The sequence below is a fragment of the Marmota flaviventris genome, chromosome Y, assembly GCF_047511675.1.
Source record: "Marmota flaviventris isolate mMarFla1 chromosome Y, mMarFla1.hap1, whole genome shotgun sequence".
Taxonomy (NCBI): Eukaryota; Metazoa; Chordata; class Mammalia; order Rodentia; family Sciuridae; genus Marmota; species Marmota flaviventris.
The window spans coordinates 17757572-17778464 of record NC_092519.1 but is presented as its reverse complement, the minus strand read 5'-3'; the positions used below and the strand labels follow the sequence as shown (position 1 = coordinate 17778464).

Below are 20893 nucleotides of genomic sequence, written 5' to 3'. Positions count from 1 at the left end.
CCACCGTTTTCATTTTATTTTAAGAGAAGGTCTCACTGACCTTGGGCTCCTCCAGCCTCAGCCTCCCGGAGAAGCTGTGCTTTGTTTTTGTGTTGAGGTTAAACCCAGGGCCTCGCCATGCTCGGAAAGCACTCTATGGCTCAGTGCCAGATGTCACCTCTGTACCACAGGCCAAGCCAAGGCTTCCCACCTGGATTAGTTCCCAGCACAGTCCGGAAGGTCCTCCTGAAAAGGGCTGAGGCCAAGAACCTGTCACTCTACCCAATTTCAGCCAGTGATTGGATGATGTTAGCTGTCAGTCACGATGCAGAGGCGGGCCTGGAGGTCATCCATCCGGGATGCTGGGGCAACTTTCCAATCAGCGCGCAGAGGAAGGGGGAGGGCGGGCTTCCCCAATCTCGCGGGCTTTTCTTCCTTACTTATTGGGCTACTCCTTCTCAGGGCCGGGTTCTCTGCTCCCGGGACCCAAGGACTCTGTGCAGCCTGTGTTCCCCGCCCCCCCATCTCGGGTACCCGGAGGTTCCTCCAGAGGACGCTGGGTCACCACGGAAGCCAAAAATGGTGAGTTTGCGACCTGGGCTGAAGGTACGCATCACCATCTGCCTTGGGGCCCGGCTCGCGGGTGAGCTGCGGAGCGCAGCGGAGTCCCCCTGGCCGGTGGCCCTGGCCCCTGTCTCCTGGTCCCCTGGGGTCAGCTGGGTTTTTGGTTTTTGAGATTAGCTGCGGAGCGCGGCTGAGTCCCCGCTGGAGGGTGGCCCTGGGCCCTATTCCCTGGTTCCCTGGGTTTGGAAGGGCGGCTCAGGTCCCTGGTGTCCCCTTTGCTCCCTACTGGTGGCCCACACCCACTCTTCCCAACGCGGAGAAAGCAGGGCCACAAATGCACCTTCCTTCTCCCAGTGGAGCTCCTCCGGAGGCTGCTGCAGGTCCTCCAAATTGCAGGCGCCTCCTGCCTTCTAAAACCCACCTTCCCTCCACCTCACAGCTCGGCCAGACGTTCGTTCTTCCCACTCGGTCCAAATGGACAAATGGACACCGTCTGCTAATTGTCACTTTTCATCTAGTGAAATATTGGAAAGAATCTTCCTCCCTCCCTCTCTCCTTCCCTCCCTCCCTCCCTCCCTCCTTTTCTGCCTCCCTGCCCTGCCTTAACTTGTGATCCTCCTGCTTCAACCTCCCACATGTCTGGAATGACAGTCCTGTGCCACTGTCCCTGGCAAGAAGAACACTTTTGAAAGCATTTGTTTCCTATTTGTGAATGTTATACTTGAGGGGAAGGAATAATCACTTAACACTTCCTTGTGTTTGGTCAAAATAACTGCTTTAAAGGGAATAAGGAGGTTGTTTATAGATCCCAGGGATATGGAATCCTGGGCTACATCAATAGAGTATAACTGCTCCCTTTTCTGATAGTCCATGATGTAGAGTCACCCCAGTCGTGTAGTCACGTAAGCACACAGGGTAATACTGATGTAGGGACAAAGGAGGCAAGGCACTGAAGATAGCCATAAACAGTTTTATCTGGCTGCAGCCAGTCTCAGAGGGCACAGCTTTTGCTGTAATCAATCAGTCAATCCCCTGAACCCTGAGTTCAGGTGGTTTCAGAATCTTATACCCAGCATGTAAGGGGAGGGGCTCAGAAGTTCACATTGTAATACTGAGACCCTCAAATAACTCTCAGACCACACAGTCTCATTCCAGTTAAGCCTTTATTGCTGGCTCTTGGCAGACACTCTGCTCTCGAAAGAATGAGATGGACAGAGTGGTGCCCCTGCCTTCAGGTGGCTCCATATTTAAGCACAAATACCACAAAAGGGACGTTTGGGGCTTTAGGCAATGCAAGCAAGCCTGAAAGTTTCAGTCAGTTAGTCTCCAATTGGCACCATAAATAATGCTGAGTTCTTGGGGGCTTTTCGTGAAAAAAAGAATACAAAGTGCCCCAGTCATGACTTTTTTGTGTGTCATGGCTGAGTTCACAAAATGGAGTCACCATAGTCAAGTTGTCACATCACACACATAAAAACAGCTTTTTCTTTCTCTATTCTAGCCTGGATCTCCCTGTTTGAGAAGCCAGATTTAAAGAGAAGAGTTTCTGTAGGTAGGTTAATGGGGTTCATTAGGAACCATAAAGAAAATGGAGTATAATCTGAGCCTGGGAAAATCATAAAAACACCTGAGAAATTGAAATATTAGTGTCCCAGGATCTTGGGCAGGTCCTAATAAGGGTTAATGAAGTAGCTCCCAGTAAAACCAGGAGATGCTAATCAAATCACCCTAGGCTGTTCCTGCCCTGGTTTCTGCTCCTGCCCTGGTTTCTGCTCCCTGCCCCACCACTCCACCAGTTTCCCACCCTTTTTCCTTCCACCTGCAGCCCCCATCACATGCACAATAAAGAGAAATAAAGGACAGGAATGTGGGAGGACAAAAGGCAACCTTTGGTATCAAAGGGAGAAGACCTCCCTTTTCCAAGGATTTCTCCTTTGGAGACCCCTTCTTCCTGGGGGTGGGGGCGAATCTTTTCTGCTCTCCCTCAATTAAGCCTTCCACTTTCCACTCTCCACGTGCTTCTCTGGTGTTATACTTCAGCATTTGGGGAAGCAAGGACCTGTCACTGTAAACACGGGTAACACTGTAGATCCTGACCTGAACCTTGGGCTCCTCCTGCCTGAGGCTCCCCAAGTAACTTCTTTTGTTAATTGTTATTTGTTTCTGTGGTGAGGTTAACACCCAGGGCATCATTCATACTGGGAAAGCAGTCTCCCCGAGCCATAGTTCAATCCCATCCTTACCAAGTTCCAAGCAAAGGCTTCTAACTTGGAATTTTTTCTAGCCCAGCAAAGCCTTGTCACCTGAAAAGAACTGTCACTCTAGGCAATTTTAGCTAGTGATTGGATAACCTTAGCTGTGAGTCACAAGGCAGAGATGTTCCTGGAGGTGGCCCATTAGGGATGCTGGGGTGGAACTGTCCTCACCAACTCTGTTCCTCCCTTTCCGGGCCCCATGTGCTCTGCTCAAAAAGCCTAGGTGATTCTGAGCAGCCAGTGTCTCCGAGATCTCTGGTGTCTGGAGGTTCCTCGAGAGAATACCAGGTCCCCAAGGAAGACAGAAATGGTGAGTTTGTGATGAGGGCTGAAGGTACGTGGTCAGCACCTGCCTTGGGGTCCCCACAATTGGGTGAGCTGCAGAGCCTGGCGGAGTCACCTCTGGAGGTTGCCCTTGGTCTCTGTCCCCTGGTCCTGGGGGTTGGGCTGGATGGTAGATCCTTAAAGTCACCTCGCTGGCAGCTGACCCTAAGCCTCTGTCCACTGGTCCCTTGGGGTGAGCTGGGTGTTGGGTGCCTTAGGTTGGTGGAGAGGGTGCAGTCTAGTCCTTCATGGTGGATGGCCCTGGGCTTCTGCTCTCTGGGATGGAGTGGTGGGCTGGTCCCTGAGGTCAGCTGCAAAGCATGAGGCCCAGTTCCCACTGGCAGGTGACCTTGGGCCCTGTCCCTGTCCCTTGGCTTCCATTTTTGAATGGGTGGCTCAGGTCCCTGGCCTCCCCTCCTCTCCCTGCCTGTGGCCTGCACCCACTCTTCCAAATGTGTAGGAAGCAGGATCGCAAATCCACTTTTCTTCCTCCAGTTTAGTTTCTCCATAGGCTGCTGTAGGTCCTTCATTTGCAGTTGCCTCCTGCATTCTAAAATGCCATCTTCCTCTTCTCTTCCCATCATTCTCAAATATCTGGTCTTCCTCCTGTGTTTCAAATGGACACAGTCTATTAATTTTCACTTTCTCTCTAGTGAAGTATGGCAAGGAATATATTGTTTTTGGATTGAGGATCAAAACTAGAGAAGCTTTATCAGTGAAATCCTCAGGCACACCCCCTCCCTTATTTTTTTTTTTTTTTCAATCTTGGTCTACATCCCAGCCCTTTTTTTGTTTGTTAGTTTTTGCAGAAGTTATTTATTTGTTTTACTTGGTTTTCATTACTTGTACATAGCAGTAAAAACATTTTGTCACATCATACATAAACAGAGTTTAACTTCTCCTTTTTGTGGTTGTACATAATGGTCATTTAGTCATATATGCACATAGGATAATGATGCTTGATTTATTATACTGTCCTTCATCCCCAGCCCTTTTAAATTTTATTTTCAGACAGGATCTGGCTATGTTGTCTAGCCTCACCTGGAACATGTGATCCTCCTGCCTCAGCTTCTCAATTCTGTTGGAATTAAAGGCTCTGGCCACCATACCTGAAGAATATAGTTTATTTTGACCCAAATATTAATGACCATCCTCAGGAACATGAGGATGTTCATTTAACTTATCCTGAATGATGTATGTGTTCCACTCTGGAAGAGATTACTTTTTTTTTTTTTTTTTTAATACCAAGGATTGAACCCAGGGGTAATTAACTAGTGAGCCATATCCACAGCCCTTTTTATATTTTATTTTGAGGCCTGATCGTCCTTAGGGCCTCACTAAGTTACTGAGGCTGGCTTTGAATTTAGCAGTCCTCCTGACTCAGTTTCTCAACCTGCATAGCTGAGAAGAACATTTGTAAAGAAAGTTATGTAAGAATACATTAACCAATTGCATTGGTAGGATCATCAGATCGGTGACTACAGTAAAAAGGGTCGGGGGATTTCTTCTTTAGGTCTGTTATTACATTGTTAGCTTTGGAAGATGGTGCTTATATGTCAAATAAGGTTGGTAATATATACTGAGAAGTTTATTTGTTCTGAGAATTTTGAACTAATACAGAAATTGAGGTAATTGGCTATTAAAGGGCTTAAGATAGCCCAAGATAATTTTTGCCATTCATCCAGGACCCTGTCTTACTGCCCTCATGGTGGTTTAGTTCCCCAAAGTCAAGTGGTCTGAATTTTCATTGATATACAGCAAGTTCATAGAGAATTTCAGTTCATACCTGCAAAAATTCTGTGTTTCTCCTTTTATCTTTCTTAGGAATAAGCACCATATCCGATTTTCTCAGGCAAGTTTCCTTTGGACACCTCACAGAGTCCTATGTTCTCAATCACTAGTGTTTCCTGGGCCTGCCACAATGTGCCCACAGGTATCCTGTGTCCCGCATGGTTCAAGGAATTTTAGGCACTCGGTCAGCTCCTCTTAGAGGACAGCCTAATGTGTGAGGTACAGCCTTTTGGGGGATCAGCTGGAAGTCTTGGGGCTAAGGAATGTCCTGGAACAAGCCTCATCTAGACAACTAACTTCTTGGGACCTTGTTTTCCCCAAGCCCTGTTCCCATTCCTTGGAGACAGGTGTGCAGTCAGCCTGTGGATGCTGGTGGTGAGAGGCCATGTCACCAGTGATTCCTGACCCTTGCATTCTCTCACAGTGTAAAAGAGCAAAAACTCTCCCAGAGCCTAAGGACCAGCCACCCCAATGCAGTGCTGAGCAAACCCGAAAAGCCTCATAAGCTGGAGTCATGGTCCAGGTCTCGTGGGAGAGTGATCATAGAGTGCTTCAGTGGGTATGACCAGGTGTGAGGATGTCCCAGCTGGCAGGGACCTTCTGTACTTCTGAGCCTATTAGGTTTGCTTCCTCAGCACCAGCCATTTTGTGTTTATCACTTTGAAATGATCTGCTTATTATCTGAAGCCCACGTTTATTTATTAAAATCCAAATATGGTGAAATATTATGAAAAAGAGAATACAGAGGGGATTTTAAAAAGTCTACTTACATTTTCATTTGTTAAATATCCTAATTTGCAGCAACATTCACAGGTGCCCCAGATGCTGAGGCAGGAGGGTTTAAAGTTTGAGGACATCTTTACCAACTTAGGGAGACCCTATGCAACTTGATGAGACTTCAAAGATTGGGGATATGGTTCAGTGGTCAACTGCCTCTGGGTTCAATCACAAGTATTAAAAAAATATATGCCTCATCTTTGTGCCACCACGTTTGCAGCTAGACTATTAGCTTATGAAATTTAGCAGTTACATAAATACTATGTTCATACTCAGTGTGATCTCTACAAGATTTTCACTGATCTTAGATATGGTCCACTATTTCCATTTTTAGGAGTAGTTTCTGTTAAGTTCACCAAGAAGCACAGCACTCCTGGCCCTGGATTTCACAAAATTTACTAAAATGCTCAGGGTTTTTTCAGAGAGTGTAGATCTTGGGGAAGTTCAGTCTCCTTAATCTCTTTGCTAAGAAAGCATATTGTCTTTCTATTGATTTCATTGTATTTAATGCCTCACATTTTGCGCTTTTTCCATTATAATCATTTTTTGTCATTCATGAGATGTATTTTAGTATAGTTTCTGTGTGTGTGTGTGTGTGTGTGTGTGTGTGTGTGTGTGTGTGTATTTGTGCCCTGCTTCGGATTGAACATAGGGCCTCATGCATGCTTGGCAAATGCTCTACTGTTGGGCAACTCCCCAGCCCAAGAAAATGGACTATTATTGATGTATTTACTTATGTATTAACTGGTGGGATTTAAGCCACGGACTTGCTCATGCTTGTTATCCTTCAAAAACATGTTTTAAGTTTGTGAAAGCATTTTCTTGGAGGGTAGGTGTTTCCCTAAGGATTAATCCCAGAGCCACTTGACCACTGAGCACATCCCCAGTGTTTTTTGTTTTTATTTTTTATCTATTTTTAATTTTGTTTTAGTAATAAATGGACAGAATACCTTAATTTTGTTGATTTATTTGTGGATCTAAGTTTTGAATCAAGTGTCTCACACATACTAGTCAAATGCCCTGTCACTGAGTGACAGTCTCTTTCCCTCATTTTCATTCTTGATTAAGAGCAAGTCTCACTATATTTCTGATACTTTTGTACATGACTGAGGCTGGCTTCAGTGTTGTCATCTTCTGGCCCTGACCTCCCTAGTTAGTAAAATTTGAAGTGCACACCACCACACCAGGAGTTATAATGACTTTTAAAGGTAAGTCACCCATTTCTCTCAAAGTGGAAACAGTATTGAAAATCAGTTTCCTTGCTTTTCTTCATAGTTATGAAATTTGTATATATAACTCTTCCTCTTTCCTTTATGCTGCAGTCCAGCTGCAGCAAAATAACCGTGGGGTGACGAACAACTTGTGTAGGTTGATACAGCAGGAGTGGGAGCTGTTTATTGTAGGACTGGAGGGGTATATATACATTACACACAGCTTATCTTAATTAACATAAACTAGATACAGCAGTCAACCAATAAGGAATCTCCACACTTAATGGCTCACTGGCATTACTTCATAAACCACTCCCCCTGGCAAAATGCCAGGCGCCATTTTTTTTTTTTTTTTAAAAAGAGAGAGAGAGAGAGAAAATTTTTTTAATATTTATTTTTCAGTTTTTGGCAGACACAACATCCTTGTTTGTATGTGGTGCTGAGGATTGAACCCGGGCCGCACACATGCCAGGCGAGCGCGCTACCGCTTGAGCCACATCCCCAGCCCAGGCGCCATCTTGACTTGTTTACAGACCCTAACATTTCCCCCTTTTGTTTAATTTAAATAACAACCATAGTGGTTTTTACAGAAACACCATAAATAGTCTGCTACAAGCAGAAGGGGAGGATACAAAATGCCACAATACCAAGCCAATTGATGGCTCCATGCAAGAAGCCCTTGGAAAAATTATACCAGCAATGACACCGTTAACAAAGATACCGAGTTACAATTTGTTGTAGATTACAGTTTGTTGTCTCAATCCAGGTAAAACAGTGTCTCAATAGATTAACTCACAGTCCAGGTAAATCACAGTCCAGGTAAGTTCTGCAGGCAGAGAGCTTGATCCGAAGTCTCTTCCGGTTCTCAGTAACACTGGAAATTTTTCCACCTGTGTAGATTGATACAGCAGGAGTGGAAGCCGTTTATTGCAGGATAGGAGCAGTATTTATACATTCCACACAGCTTATCTAATTAGCATAAACTAGATACATCAGTCAACCAATAAGGAATCTCCACACTTAATGGCTCGCTGGTGTTACTGCACAAACCACTCCCTCTGGCATTTTGCCAGGCACCATTCAGACTTGTTTACAGACTAACATTTCCCCCTTTTGTTTGATTTAAATAACGACCATAGTGGTTTTTACAGAAACACCATAAATAGTCTGCTACAAGCAGAAGGGGAGGATACAAAATGTCACAATACCAAGCCAATTGATGGCTCCATGCAAGAAGCCCTTGGAAAAATTATACCAGCAATGACACCGTTAGCAAAGATGCCGAGTTACAATTTGTTGTAGATTACAGTTTGTTGTCTCAGTCCAGGTAAAGCAGTGTCTCAATAGATTAACTCACAGTCCAGGTAAATCACAGTCCAGGTAAGTTCTGCAGGCAGCTAGCTTGATCCGAAGTCTCGTCCGGTTCTCAGCAACACTGGAAATTCTTCCACCTTAGTCTTCGCTGGCACTGGGATGAAGGCAGGAACTCCGGATGGCTAAAGAAAATCCTGTAGTATTCCAGCAGGCACTAAGAAAACAACCTTCTGAACAATTTAGTACATTATCTCAAGGTTTTTTACATTTGAAATAAGCCTTAATAGTGCTCATTACTCATTAGCTTCCAGGTGTGGGAGAACCATTGTAGTTAATGGCCTTGGAAATGATCAAACTTCAGGGACCCGGGCCTCTTCTGGCTGCAGTGTCCCAGGCAGCCCCAGATGGCCCTGGGGAGAGTCTGGGGAGTGTTCTGGACTCAAACTGCCACTGGGCACAGGGAGCAAGAGCCTGCGAGACTGTGCCTCCGGTGAGGTTTGGATTTGGGCTCTCACAGTGGTGTCCCGCTCCCCGGGCGGGGAAGAGCCGGCTGCCGCCACTTGGAAAGTCCTTGCTGCGCCATGACTGGCTTGCGCATGTGGCGGCATAACGAAAAGTATTCAGTAATAGCCTTTTGTTGCAACCTTTTTCCTGATAATCCTTCTTCTTCTGAACTTTCTTTTTCTTTCTGATTAGAGTTCCTGGGCTTCCATGAACACATGCCCTAACTATTCTTGGTTCCACTGGGGTGTTTCCTTCCCTTAGCAATTTACTTAATATCCCTTCCATATTTTCATCACAAAGGCAATACAATACACTGAGACAAAACAAGACACAAACCTGCTGTATTAATCCTCTCCATCTTCTTAAAATGGTCATTCTTTCTTTCGCCCTGTCTTCTTAGGGACGAGCAGATTTGCTTCTGTCGTATCTTTCTATGGATGGGCAGCTTTTTTTTTTTTTTTCCCATCACTTACCCCTGAGTGTCCTGGGGCTCCCCGTACAGGCCACCATCTGCCGCAGTCCAGCTGCAGCAAAATAACCAGGGGGTGACGAACAACTTGTGTAGGCTGATACAGCAGGAGTGGGAGCCGTTTATTGTAGGACCGGAAGGGTATATATACATTACACACAGCTTATCTTAATTAACATAAACTAGATACAGCAGTCAACCAATAAGGAATCTCCACACTTAATGGCTCACTGGCATTACTTCATAAACCACTCCCCCTGGCAAAATGCCAGGCACCATCTTGACTTGTCTACAGACCCTAACACCTTTACTCTTGCATTATTATGGAAAAGGTATTCAGTATGTAATATTGTTTCTTATGTATATATTTGTGAATCTTCCATGGTGTGGTAGTTGATTCACTTTTTTATTAAATTTATTTTTCAGAGTGATTATAGTCTTATATAGTACATTAGTCGGGGTTCTCCATTGGAACAGAATTAACAAGAAGAATGAATACAAAAAGGGGATTTATTGGATTGTCCTAGGTGACCAGAAGCTGGAGAGTCCTCCATGGCCGTCTGCTGGCTGGGGAGCTGGAGAAGTAGTAGCTGTGCAGCCCAAGATGCTGAAGCCTCTGAACAAGAGGGATCAATGGTGCTACCCTAGTGTGAGATCCAATGCTTCTGGAAACTTCCTGGAGAATCACTGGCAGAATCAGCTTTGGAAGAGTGAAGAAGGGAAAGTCTGATATCCTCAGGCAGTCACAGCAGCAGTGGAAAACCCATCTGTGTAGAATCCAGCTTGCATCTGCAGCTGCTCCATGTAGTTGCAACTTTTATTTCATGCAAACCACCATCCTATTTGATGATGTTACCCACACATATGGAGGTTTTCCAGTTTGCTATCCCACATGTCAATCACTCCTAGACACAGCCTCATGGCCAAACCCAGAAGCCCATCAATCATCTTAATCCCATCAAGGTGAAAATTCCCATGAACCATCACATAGTATAATACACCCCTTCTCTCTAGCTCATAGTCTCAACTCTTTTCAACATCTTGGACTTGGCATGCAATTCTTTTAAATTATTTTTGGATTCAGTTAAGTAATGTTTGTGGAGGTATTTTGCATTTATGATCATGAGAGTAATTCATAGCTTCCTCATTTTATCAAGTTAATTTTGATAATAATGTAACATGCCTCCAAAGAAATTAGAAGGTGTTTTCTCTGCTTCTGCATTCTCAAAACAAATGTAGAAAATTGGTGGCAGTTCTGGAGTTTCTGGTGGCAACCTGTATGATGTCTAACAGCCCTACATTTCACTTTTTTGATGGTAATGAGTTATTGAGTCAATTTCTTCAGTAGGCACAGGCTCATGTGTTTTTTGTATTTATCCTTCTGTGTACATTGTAGGAGATGGTCTCTCTGAAATTATTGGGCCACTTCCTCTAAGTTATCAGATTTGTGTCAAGTGCATGTTCATGATATTGTTGAAGAGCCCATGGATGGTAATGGTGGCTCTTTTAATTCTAATGGATAGTTTCTGTGTCCTCAGTTTTCTTATTTTTTTTATGTTATTGTATTTCTCATAGCTTTGTTTTAATTTATTTACTTTTATGTGCTGACAAGGAATGAACCCAGTGTCTAACTGGTGCTAGGCAAGCTCTGCACCACTGAGCCATAACCTCACTCCTGTCCTCTGTTTCCTTAGCCACATATTAGTTTGTCAGTGATGCTGATGTTCAGGAAGAAGTTGGTTTTGCAGACTGCTGATTTCTTTCTCTTTTTCCTATATTTTTTTCTTAATTTTAAAAAATTTTTCATAGATCTTTATTTATTTATATGTGGTGCTGAGAATTGAACCCAGTACCACACACATGCAGGGAGAGTGTGCTACAGCTGAGCTCCAGCACCAGCCCCTGCTGATTTCTTGATTGTTGTTTCACCAACACCCCCTCTTACCTACCTGTGCTTAATTTACCCTTACTTTGCTCTTTTTTCTTTGCTTTCCTTAAGTACAAGTGTCAATGATTGCTTTTATCTCTTCTTTTCTAAAATGTGCTTTGGATAGTGTAGACACCCCCAGTGCTCCATCTCTGCTGTTTTCCGTATTGGACTTTTTTATTTCATTTTTCTCAACATGATCAAATTTACCCTTGAGTAACCTCGTCTTCCTATGTCTGTTTAGAGCCCTGTGTTGCATCTCCCAAAGCTTAGAGGTTTTCCAGCTGCTTCTGATCTGATTTCTGCTTTAACTCCCATGTTCTTTGAGCCTACTTGGGATATCACTGGCATTGCACACTTGTTGAGGAGAAGTTTATGGCTCAGAATGTGGCCTTTTCTGGGGAGTCATACTATGATCCTGAGAAGGCTGTGTGTTTCACTGTTGACTAATGGCCAGGGATCACAGACCCAACAGAGTTGTGGTGATGTCTCCCAATGTAGCCATGTAGTCTTCATTGTCCTGGGAAATTTTGTATGTCTCTGCTTGGTGTATTTTGACTTTGTTTCAGGTGCATGCATACTAGCAATTCAAGACAGTTACTTGAAAGTTTAGCCTAGAGCTGCCACAGTGGCACATCCCTTTAATCCAAGCAGCTCAGGACTCTTAGGCAGGAGGATCAGAAGTTCAAAGGTAGGCTCAACAAGTTAGGCACTGAGCCACTTAGAGAAATTCTCTCTCAAAATAGAAATAATTAAAAATAAAATAGGGCAGTGAATGCGGCTTATTTATTATGCACCCTTTGGTTCAATCCTTGGTACAAAATATAAATAAACAAACAAATAAATGAATAGAAAAAAATTAATCCCTGGGATTCTGGAGTCTTATCTTACTCAGGCATGGTCAATCTCACGTCTGGTATTTTCCATTCATGAGTTAAGTTTTCCTGTTTCTCAGTATTCTTTGTACATTTTTAAAAAGTGAATGAAATTTGTTTCTTGGGGATGGGGTTGTGGCTCAGTGGTAGATGCTTGCCTAGCATGCATGAGGCACTGGGTTTGATTCTCAACACCACATACAACTGAAAAAAGTTCCATCAATAACTAAAAAAAATTAATAAAAAAGAAAATGTGTTTTTCCTTTTCTCCTATACTGTGGTTCCTGTTTGTTGAAGGCTTCATGCCTTTGCCTAGAGACTAGGTGTCTGAGGTATTTTTAGTGAATTATTTTGTGTTCAGCTCCTTTGAAAGATTTCCCTGAATGCTAGGGTCATCTGAAAGAATGGAGTTTCAGAGCTGACAGGCTTTGGATTTGCAGACTGACACCCAGCAGCTGTGCTCTCTGACATTTCACCATGAGGGCTGGCCACAGCTGCAGGTACCTGTAATGCAGTAGTAGAAGCAGCCAGCAAAGTAACAGAGAAAGAACAATCCCTCTTCAGATTGAGCATAGTAAAAGTCCCTAATGTGTATGAGTCTTTAGGCCATTGACAAGCTTGTTTTCATATAAGAAATAAAAAAATCACTCTCCAATATATTGCCCCAATTTCCTTTTTAGTGTCCTCAAAACTTGTTTATGTATAAAAGTAAAACCCAGCTGTGCTCAGGCCTCAGGCTTTAGGAATTTTTTGGTTTTTTTTTTGGGGGGGTCTATGGTGTCACAATCAATTATTGCTGCCAGATCTCAGTGTCCCTTGGCCTCATTTCTCCCTACACTCAAAACTATAAAAGAAAAGTAGAAACAGCAAAACCTCACTTGTCTGGTTTTTGTGGGTAGTAGTGTTGGGGCCTGTGCTTTAACACACAGTGGTGCTGTTTAAAACTCTGATGTGCCTTTTCTCTGCAGATCCCCACCTAGAGAGCAACCAGTGCTGAGCATGTGGGTCATGGTCCTCTTTTTAATGTTTCCTCCTGGTCTGTGTGAACTTCCTTCTTTCCTCAGAATATCTCGGTGGTTTTATTTGGGGGAGCATACTGTGGAGTGAACCCTCAGGTGCTTCACCACTAAATCAAATGCCCAGAACCTTCCCCCTTAACTTTTATTTTTGTTAACTTTCATTCAGGATTTTGCCAACTTGCTTAGGGCCTAACTAAGTTGCTAAGGCTGGCACTGAACTTGCAAGCCTCCTGCCTCAGGTTTCTGAACCTGGGTGTTTTTGAGACCTGATTTCTAAAAGAAACTCTCTGAAACTTGCTTTGTCAAATTTTAGGTGATGGTTGAGTGGGTAGACAATAGTTTGCTTTCTTGCCAGATGCAGGTTGTTTGTTTACTTAAATCCTTTTAAGGAATTTCTGCTGATTTTTTACAGTGATTACTTCTGATGTAGAAGAGTGAGAGTTTGTTTTACACATTAAGATATTTCCATGGTTGGGCTGGGGTTGTGGCTCAGCAGTAGAATACTCACCTAGTACATGTGAGGCCATGGGTTCGGTCCTCAGCACCACATTAAAAAATAAATAAAAGAATAAATAAAGATAATGTGTTCGACTACAATTAAAAAACAAAATATTTTAAAGAAGATAATTCCATGGTGATTTTAGTATGAATTGCCCCAAACTGAAGAAGATGTGCTGTGTGTAGTCTGGAGTCAGTGACCAGGCCCTCACACTGAGATGTCAGGCCAGTGTCCTGCACCAGAAAGGGTCAGGCTGAAGGGATCATGAAGGTCAGACCATGGTAGCTGCACTGCACTCTTTTTTATGACTGCTTCACGGAGCTGTTGGGAAACTTTCAGGGCTTTGGGGCATGATGGCATTGTTGTTCTGATGGTTTGGCTTGTGTTTCCACTTTTGTTCTATTTCATGGCCGTATTGAGATGGTTCCAAGCTCCCTGTTGTGTCATTTTGCTATGAATGTTGAATTGTTTTTCTTCTTATCATTAGGGAATTGTATAACATGTTCTTCTACAAAACTAAATTTCCACAGGTGCAATGGTGCATGATTGTATTCCTAGCAGCCTTGGAGGATGAGGCAGAAGAATCATAAATTTAAATGCTACCCTCAGCCTCTCACAAGGCCCTGAGGAAGTTTTTGAGTACTGTGTCAAAATGGCATATATGCTGGAGATGTGGCTCAGTCATTAAGTGCCCTATGGTCAGTCCCTGCTTATTTATTTTCTAAATGTTTCTGACCACAAATAAATAAATACAGTGAAATTTTTTTTGTCAGTTCATTAAAAGTGTGTCACATTTGAATGTATAATAAATGGATTTTTGACTATGGAATTAGTGCCTTTGGCCACCTAGATTCGAGTTTGCCTAGATCATCATTGTGATCTGTATCCAAGACACCTGCTCTCACTCATCTTTCCATGCTGTTGAAGGCCAGCCCACTGAAGCCTTCCTCATGGTCTGTTGCTCACCTCTGCTGATACTGTGCTGCTCAGGAGATCACATGTTTTAAGTCCTTGAGAATGGTTTTGTGTCAGTGGCAGGGGCACCTTCTGGTAGGTGATCTTTTTGGCTGTTCCATCACGGGGCAAACATCATAGTACTGTTATGATTGTACATGAAGTGGCGTGTTTCACACCCAAACTGTGTTAGATAGGTGAGGATTCTGGGTTGCAACCCTGCTTCTTTACACACCCTGTAAATGCTTCTGTCGTAGGTTTGTTTGCACCACCATCATTACAGGCAGGAGGAAATGCTTTCACAACAGACACCAGTGCACATGTGGCCCACTCTTGACCAAAGTGTCCTTGAGTGGAACATGGCTATGTGGAACACGACCTTACGGTAGTGAAGTGACTGCTTTTCAGTAGGTTATTGACAATTCTTGTACATTCATTGTTGCTATGAGGTTTAGAAATTCGTGTCTGCTTTTCATTAAGAAAACTGGTTTGAGACTTACAAAACTTTGCAAGGTTGTTGTTTGGACAAGGTGACATCTTTGGGTCATTGAGTTATATGTAAGACATGTTCCATCTTTCAACTTACCTAATTCTGCTTTGACAGTAACCTTGAGAAATCATCAAATTTTTGTGTTTATTAATCATTTTGCATGTTTACTATTTTATTAATTTTTTAATGGAGAAATGTACCTGCAAACATCTAGTTGTTCTCTTCTTGTAATCCCACAACATGAACTCAATCCCTAGTTCACAAATTCTGGCAACCTGAGTGTCAGGTTGTCTAAATGTTGTCTGTAGTGGAAGCTTCTTTGTGATCAATGCTCAGAAGTCATGGGTGGGAACTGTTCTAGGCATTTCCTTAAAGAAGGAACAAAAGGACTTTCAGAAAGAATCAAGAGATCAGTGAATGCAGTGTTGTCTATATTAACTGTGTAGGCACACTGACCCACTGTGGTTGGTAGAATCTCTCTCAATTGCTGAGTTCTGTGATTGCAACAATGTCCTACTCAGTCAGCTTTCTTTCCTAAGGGTAAGTACTCTCGAGGGTGCTAATATTAGCTCTCAACTTCCGAGAAGGTTGTTAGTACATGTAATAGAGGTGTAACCAAAAAAGTGACCCAGGATCCTGTGTTACTTCCTGTGAACTCACCAATGGAAGGGAGAAAATCACTAAATTGCTTGCCTTCTGAGTGGCCCAATTCTACTGTTGAAATGTTTGTGAGGAATTGAGTGCAGAAAAGTTTTGTTGGACCAAATCATGGAATTAATCAGAAATTCAGAGAATCATGTGAACATCAAGCATGTTGAGTACATATTTCTTCTGCTGTCAATCTCTCCTGACTTCCACTAAACATTTGTGGGATATTTTAGTTCTCAGTGACCTTTGAGGATGTGGCTGTGAAGTTCACCCAGGAGGAGTGGGCATTGCTGGATCCTTCCCAGAGGAACCTTTACAGAGATGTGATGCTGGAAGTCCTCAGAAACCTGGCTTCTATAGGTAATAATGATTTTTTTTTTAATTAATCTAATAGAGAACTCATGTTTATTTTGGTCATTTATATAGAACATGAAAAGGAAATCCATTGTTGAATTATTGCAGCATAAAAGGCACCTACAAGTTTGGCAAAGCATTTCTGTCTCCTAAAAATTCATAAAGATTGTTCTGGTTTCTCATTTTAGAAAACAAATGGTATGAAAAAAACATTGAAGATGAGGTCAAAAATTCTGAGATCATTCTAAGGTAATTGTACTCACAAGAGGAGTTCTTGAGGGAATGTGAGAAAGTCATATAATTTTTAAAACAGACCAACCCAAGAAGTATGCATAATTTGAAATGTATTTATTCTTATAAATTTTTTTTTTACTAGAAATGTATACTTAACTGTAACAGATATTCAGTCTTTTCCAAGTACTTGGCATGCCAAAAGTATATGAAATTGCATGTGAATATCACTATTTGGATAAATACCATAGGGAAGCTGCATTGCAAAGGATTATTTCCTTTGGATATCTTGATTTTCAGGCAATTTGAACACATCAGGAAGCCTAGCCTTTACCTGATGTTGGTAGTAATGTAAGCCTAGGACCCATAAATAAGTATAAAATCATGAATGAATCAAGCATTGATAATGTTCTGGTCATTCTTGAAAGAAGCCATGTGGTAAACTTAAACAGCCAAGAAGGTAGTGTGGGGAAACTTTCAATGAAATTCCAGTTCTTAAATGGACAAAGAAAAATTTTAATAGAGTAAGTCCATGTGATTGTTATATGTGTGCCAAGGACTTCATATGTGCTTCATTCCTTCATAGGCACATCACATCTCACTCTGAACACAAATGCTACAAGCCTGAGGAATGTGAAGATAAGCCATGTGAATTTAAACAGCACAGGCAATCCCTGGTTTCTGTCAAAAGTGTCCACACACAAATGTTAATACAAACTGGAGATGGACCCTATGAAAGTACAGTATGTGGGAAAGTCTCCAGTTGTTCCAGTGACATCCAAAGGCATGAAGATACTCATACTGGGTGGCAACCCTATGAATATCAGCAATGTGGTGAAGCCTCATCTTCTCCCACAGGTGTTCAAAGACACATGAGAACACACAGTGGAGGTAAACCTTTTCAATGTGAGGTATGTGGGAAAGCCTTTCATTTCTCCTCTTCAGTTAGAAGACATGAAAGAATTCATTCTGGAGAGAAACTCTATCAATGTAAACAAGGTGGTCAAACCTTTATTTCACACACAAGTCTTCAAAGGCACAGGATCACACACACGGGGAATGCACATTTTAAACGTAAGGTATGTGGGAAAGACTTTGCTTATCCCAGTTTACTTAGACTACATCAGAGAACCCATACTGGAGAGAAGCCCTATGAATGTAAGCAGTGTGGGAAAGCCTTTGCTAGATCCAGTGAACTTCGCATACATGAAAGAACTCATACTGGAGAGAAGCCCTATAAGTGTAAGCAGTGTGGGAAAGCTTTTGTTACATCCAGTCACCTTCACTCACATGAAATAACTCATACTGGAGAAAAGCCCTATGAATGTAAGCAGTGTGGCAAACCCTTTGCTAGATCCACTGACCTTCAGATTCATGGAAGAACACATACTGGAGAGAAGCCCTATGAGTGTAAGCAGTGTGGCAAAGCCTTCAGTCATTTCTCTGGCCTTCACTCACATAAAAAAATTCATACTGGAGAGAAGCCTTATGCATGTGATCAGTGTGGCAAAGCCTTTGCTAGGTCCAATACCCTTCACAGACATGAAAGAACACATACTGGGGAGAAGCCCTATGAATGTAAGTATTGTGGAAAAGCCTTTGCTAGTTCTAGTTACCTTCCCAAACATGAAAAATCTCATACTGGAGAAAAGCCCTATGAATGTGAGCAGTGTGGCAAAGCCTTTTCTACATCCAGTTACCTTCAGATTCATGGAAGAACACATACTGGGGAGAAGCCCTATGAATGTAAGCAGTGTGGAAAAGCCTTTGCTAGATCCACTTCCCTTCAGATTCATGGAAGAATGCATACTGGAGAGAAGCCCTATGAGTGTAAGCAGTGTGGAAAAGCCTTCACTTATTTCTCTGGCCTTCATGCACATAAAACATTTCATATTACAGAGAAGCCTTATGCATGTAAGCAGTGTGGCAAAGCCTTCACTCGTTCCTCTGACCTTCACTTACATAAAAAAATTCATACTGGAGAGAAGCTTTATGCATGTAAGCAGTGTGGCAAAGCCTTTGCTAGTTCCAGTGAACTTCAAACACATGGAAGAACACATATCGGAGAGAAGCTCTATGGTTGTAAACAATGTGGAAAAGCCTTTGTTACATCTGCTCAGCTTCACTTACATGAAGCAACCCATAGTGCAGAGAAATCATACTCATGAAAACAACTGGCAAAGTCTTCTGTTAATAAGGTTTCACTCATTAACATGTAGTAAGTTTTCTGTAGAAAAATTCTTTGAATGTGGTAAATCAATATTTCTTGTCCATTTCAAAGAGAAGAAAGTGCTCACATGTTTGAATCTATCTATCTATCTGTCATCTATCTATCTATCTATCTATCTATCTATCTATCTATCTATCTATCAATAGTACTGGGGATTTAGTCTGGTGGTCATCTATCACAGAGCCACAGTGAAGGCAATCTCCCACTCACTCTCTTGACAGGGTCACAGTGAGGATGAATGCTGGCAAAGCCGCACTGGTTGGTGGGAAACAGAAAGCATGAGACCCTTTTTTATATAATTGGGACTTTTCATTTTCATGCTTATGTTTCTGACAGGAGGCATGAGTATGTTAAATGTGAAACAAATTAAATTTCAGATGGCTAGAACATAACAGGTAGTTCATGCCTTGAAGGCTGTTCTACTACCCCTCAGCATATCAAGGACAAAGTAGAAGGCTGTTCTTCTATCTCAGTACATTGAGGACAAATGTGATATTGGACAACAATCATCCTCTGAAAAGTCACAAGAATTTTAGGCACCACATCGATTATATCAACTAGAACCCAAGCTCTTAGAAAACGTAATTATTATGCTTATTTTTCAAAGCCCACCATATGTAGTCTCATTTTTGATTGAGGAAAGTTATATTATACACTTAGGAAAGTTAAAACATATAAAGGTATATTCTCTTTTTATAAACCCTTTTTTACTTTACATAGGGATTTATGATGAACATAGTTAATATTGGCGGAAAGTGGACTGATGTTTAGAACTTACTTTCTATTGAGAACGATTATAAAGATACGAGAACTAGTGCACCTTGACTGAGAAACAAAGAAACTCTTTGAGAAAGCAGCTCAACCAGGTTTATGAGAATAAATTTAGGAAGTAATTAAAGTAGCCTTATAAGATATATTTTTAGAATAATGTTAGAAATATTATCCTGTTTAGACTTTGGGGTTTAGAAATTCTGAAGTTTTTAGTTGTATGGGTTTCTGATATATTTTAAGAATGATTTATAAACTTTAGGATATTTTAAGTATAAGATTTAAGGGGACTTTTTTAGATGAGAATTTTAGATTCGAAATAAAGTAAAGGTGTACTTTAAATTTAAAGGTTAATGATAGGTTCAGAGACTTAGAATCTGGTTTCGTAGTTTGGCATTAGTCAATAAGAAAATAGTAAATCTTGGGAAAATCTGAAAAATGTAAATTAGTGATGCATTTTATTAATGATTCTGTACTTTTAATAATTAAATAACTAAAGGTCATATCCTGGAAAAATGGAAATTAATGTTACATTTTTTGTATCCCTAATCATGGTTAAGGAAATGTCATGTCTTGGCAAAAGTTTTAGATTGTATAATCAATGGCGTATCTGAATCTATAATGATGAGAAAATTTGCAATAAAAGATGACCCAGAGAAAGCTGCATTAGAGCTCTCTCTCTGGAGATTTCTCCAACGGAACGACTCCTGTCTCATCTTTTCGCCGACACCACTCATCCTTCAGGACCCCCTGGACCCCGCGAGGGCAGGACAAGAACAGGATCAAGTCACCCTTTTCTCTACATGCCCTCACTAGTGCAGTTCTTTCATCCTCACTGTGTCATGCAACTATTGATTTCTTTGACTTCTCTCACAACGATGCTGCCCACTGTTTTTTCTCAAAAATTGACTATTACATCATGACTTCTCAATTTATTCTTTTGTGTCTTTCTAAAGTTTGGTTACACGTTGTGTATGTGAGTTGAGGCCTGTGCACTCCAGCATTCTGTGCAGATTGGCTAAATGTCTCTTTTTTCCTCCTTTGCTCCCTTCTTTCCTTCAGATTTCACCCAGGAGTGCTCCACCACTGAGCTTCCCCCTAGCCCTTTTATTGTTATTTTTTGAGATGGGGTGATGCTGGCCTCAAACTTATGGTCACCCTGCCTCAGCCTCCTAGCAGCGAGGACCATAGAGATGTGTCCTTTTGTGCTCTGTGACTGGCCTCTTCCTTTTCCTTGGTGCCTTATTGTCCTGTTGATGACTCTGGGACCACCACTCTGTCATTCGTGTTTCTTCTAAGCCTCATGTGTTGTGTTGTATGTAGGCACATTAAAGGGCATTATAAAAGTTGTAATTTGTATGTATTGTTTGGAGAGGCACCTTCTCAAAATATACTTTGCCCTGTACTTAATTGAGTGGCTTTCTGTTTCTTTTCTTTCCCTGGTGCCAGGGACCCAATCTTGCCTTGTGCCTGCTAGACAGGTGCTTTAGCACTGAGGACTCCTCTAGCTCAGGTGGTGAGTTTGCTGCTGCTGTGTGCGTGGTCCCTGCGTGGACCCCACTGAAGACCACTTTGGTAGATGCAGCTCTGCAGGTTTTTCCCATGTTTTCACCTGGTCCCTTTCTTAAACATCTTGTACAGCAGGGAATTTCAACCACTGAGATCCACCTTAGCTTTTCTCCCCATGACTAATACTTAGGTGAAATATGC

At 42.1% G+C, this 20893-nt stretch overlaps 1 protein-coding gene across 12 annotated transcripts; it reads left to right on the top strand.

Annotated features, from left to right (window-relative positions):
• The first annotated feature begins 428 nt into the window (after nucleotides 1–428).
• LOC139701384 (zinc finger protein 709-like) lies at nucleotides 429–19879 on the top strand. 12 transcript variants are annotated; one of them, XM_071607009.1, is made up of 7 exons: nucleotides 429–561; nucleotides 983–2095; nucleotides 3017–3108; nucleotides 9716–10151; nucleotides 15834–15960; nucleotides 16143–16203; nucleotides 16772–19879. In XM_071607009.1, the coding sequence occupies exons 5-7, from the start codon at nucleotides 15927–15929 to the stop codon at nucleotides 18351–18353; spliced, it is 1677 nt and encodes a 558-aa protein (XP_071463110.1). In that variant the 5' UTR covers nucleotides 429–561; nucleotides 983–2095; nucleotides 3017–3108; nucleotides 9716–10151; nucleotides 15834–15926; the 3' UTR covers nucleotides 18354–19879. The 12 variants fall into 12 exon arrangements, with proteins under 12 accessions (XP_071463110.1, XP_071463111.1, XP_071463109.1 ...); XM_071607010.1 differs by having other exon boundaries at nucleotides 9615–10151; XM_071607008.1 differs by having other exon boundaries at nucleotides 4134–10151.
• The last annotated feature ends 1014 nt before the right edge of the window (nucleotides 19880–20893 follow it).

Coding starts and splice junctions, on each gene's coding strand:
- LOC139701384 (XM_071607007.1), top strand. Junction 15,961..16,142: donor CAGAAACCTGGCTTCTATAG/GTAATAATGATT, acceptor TTCTCATTTTAG/AAAACAAATGGTATGAAAAA. Junction 16,204..16,771: donor AATTCTGAGATCATTCTAAG/GTAATTGTACTC, acceptor ATTCCTTCATAG/GCACATCACATCTCACTCTG.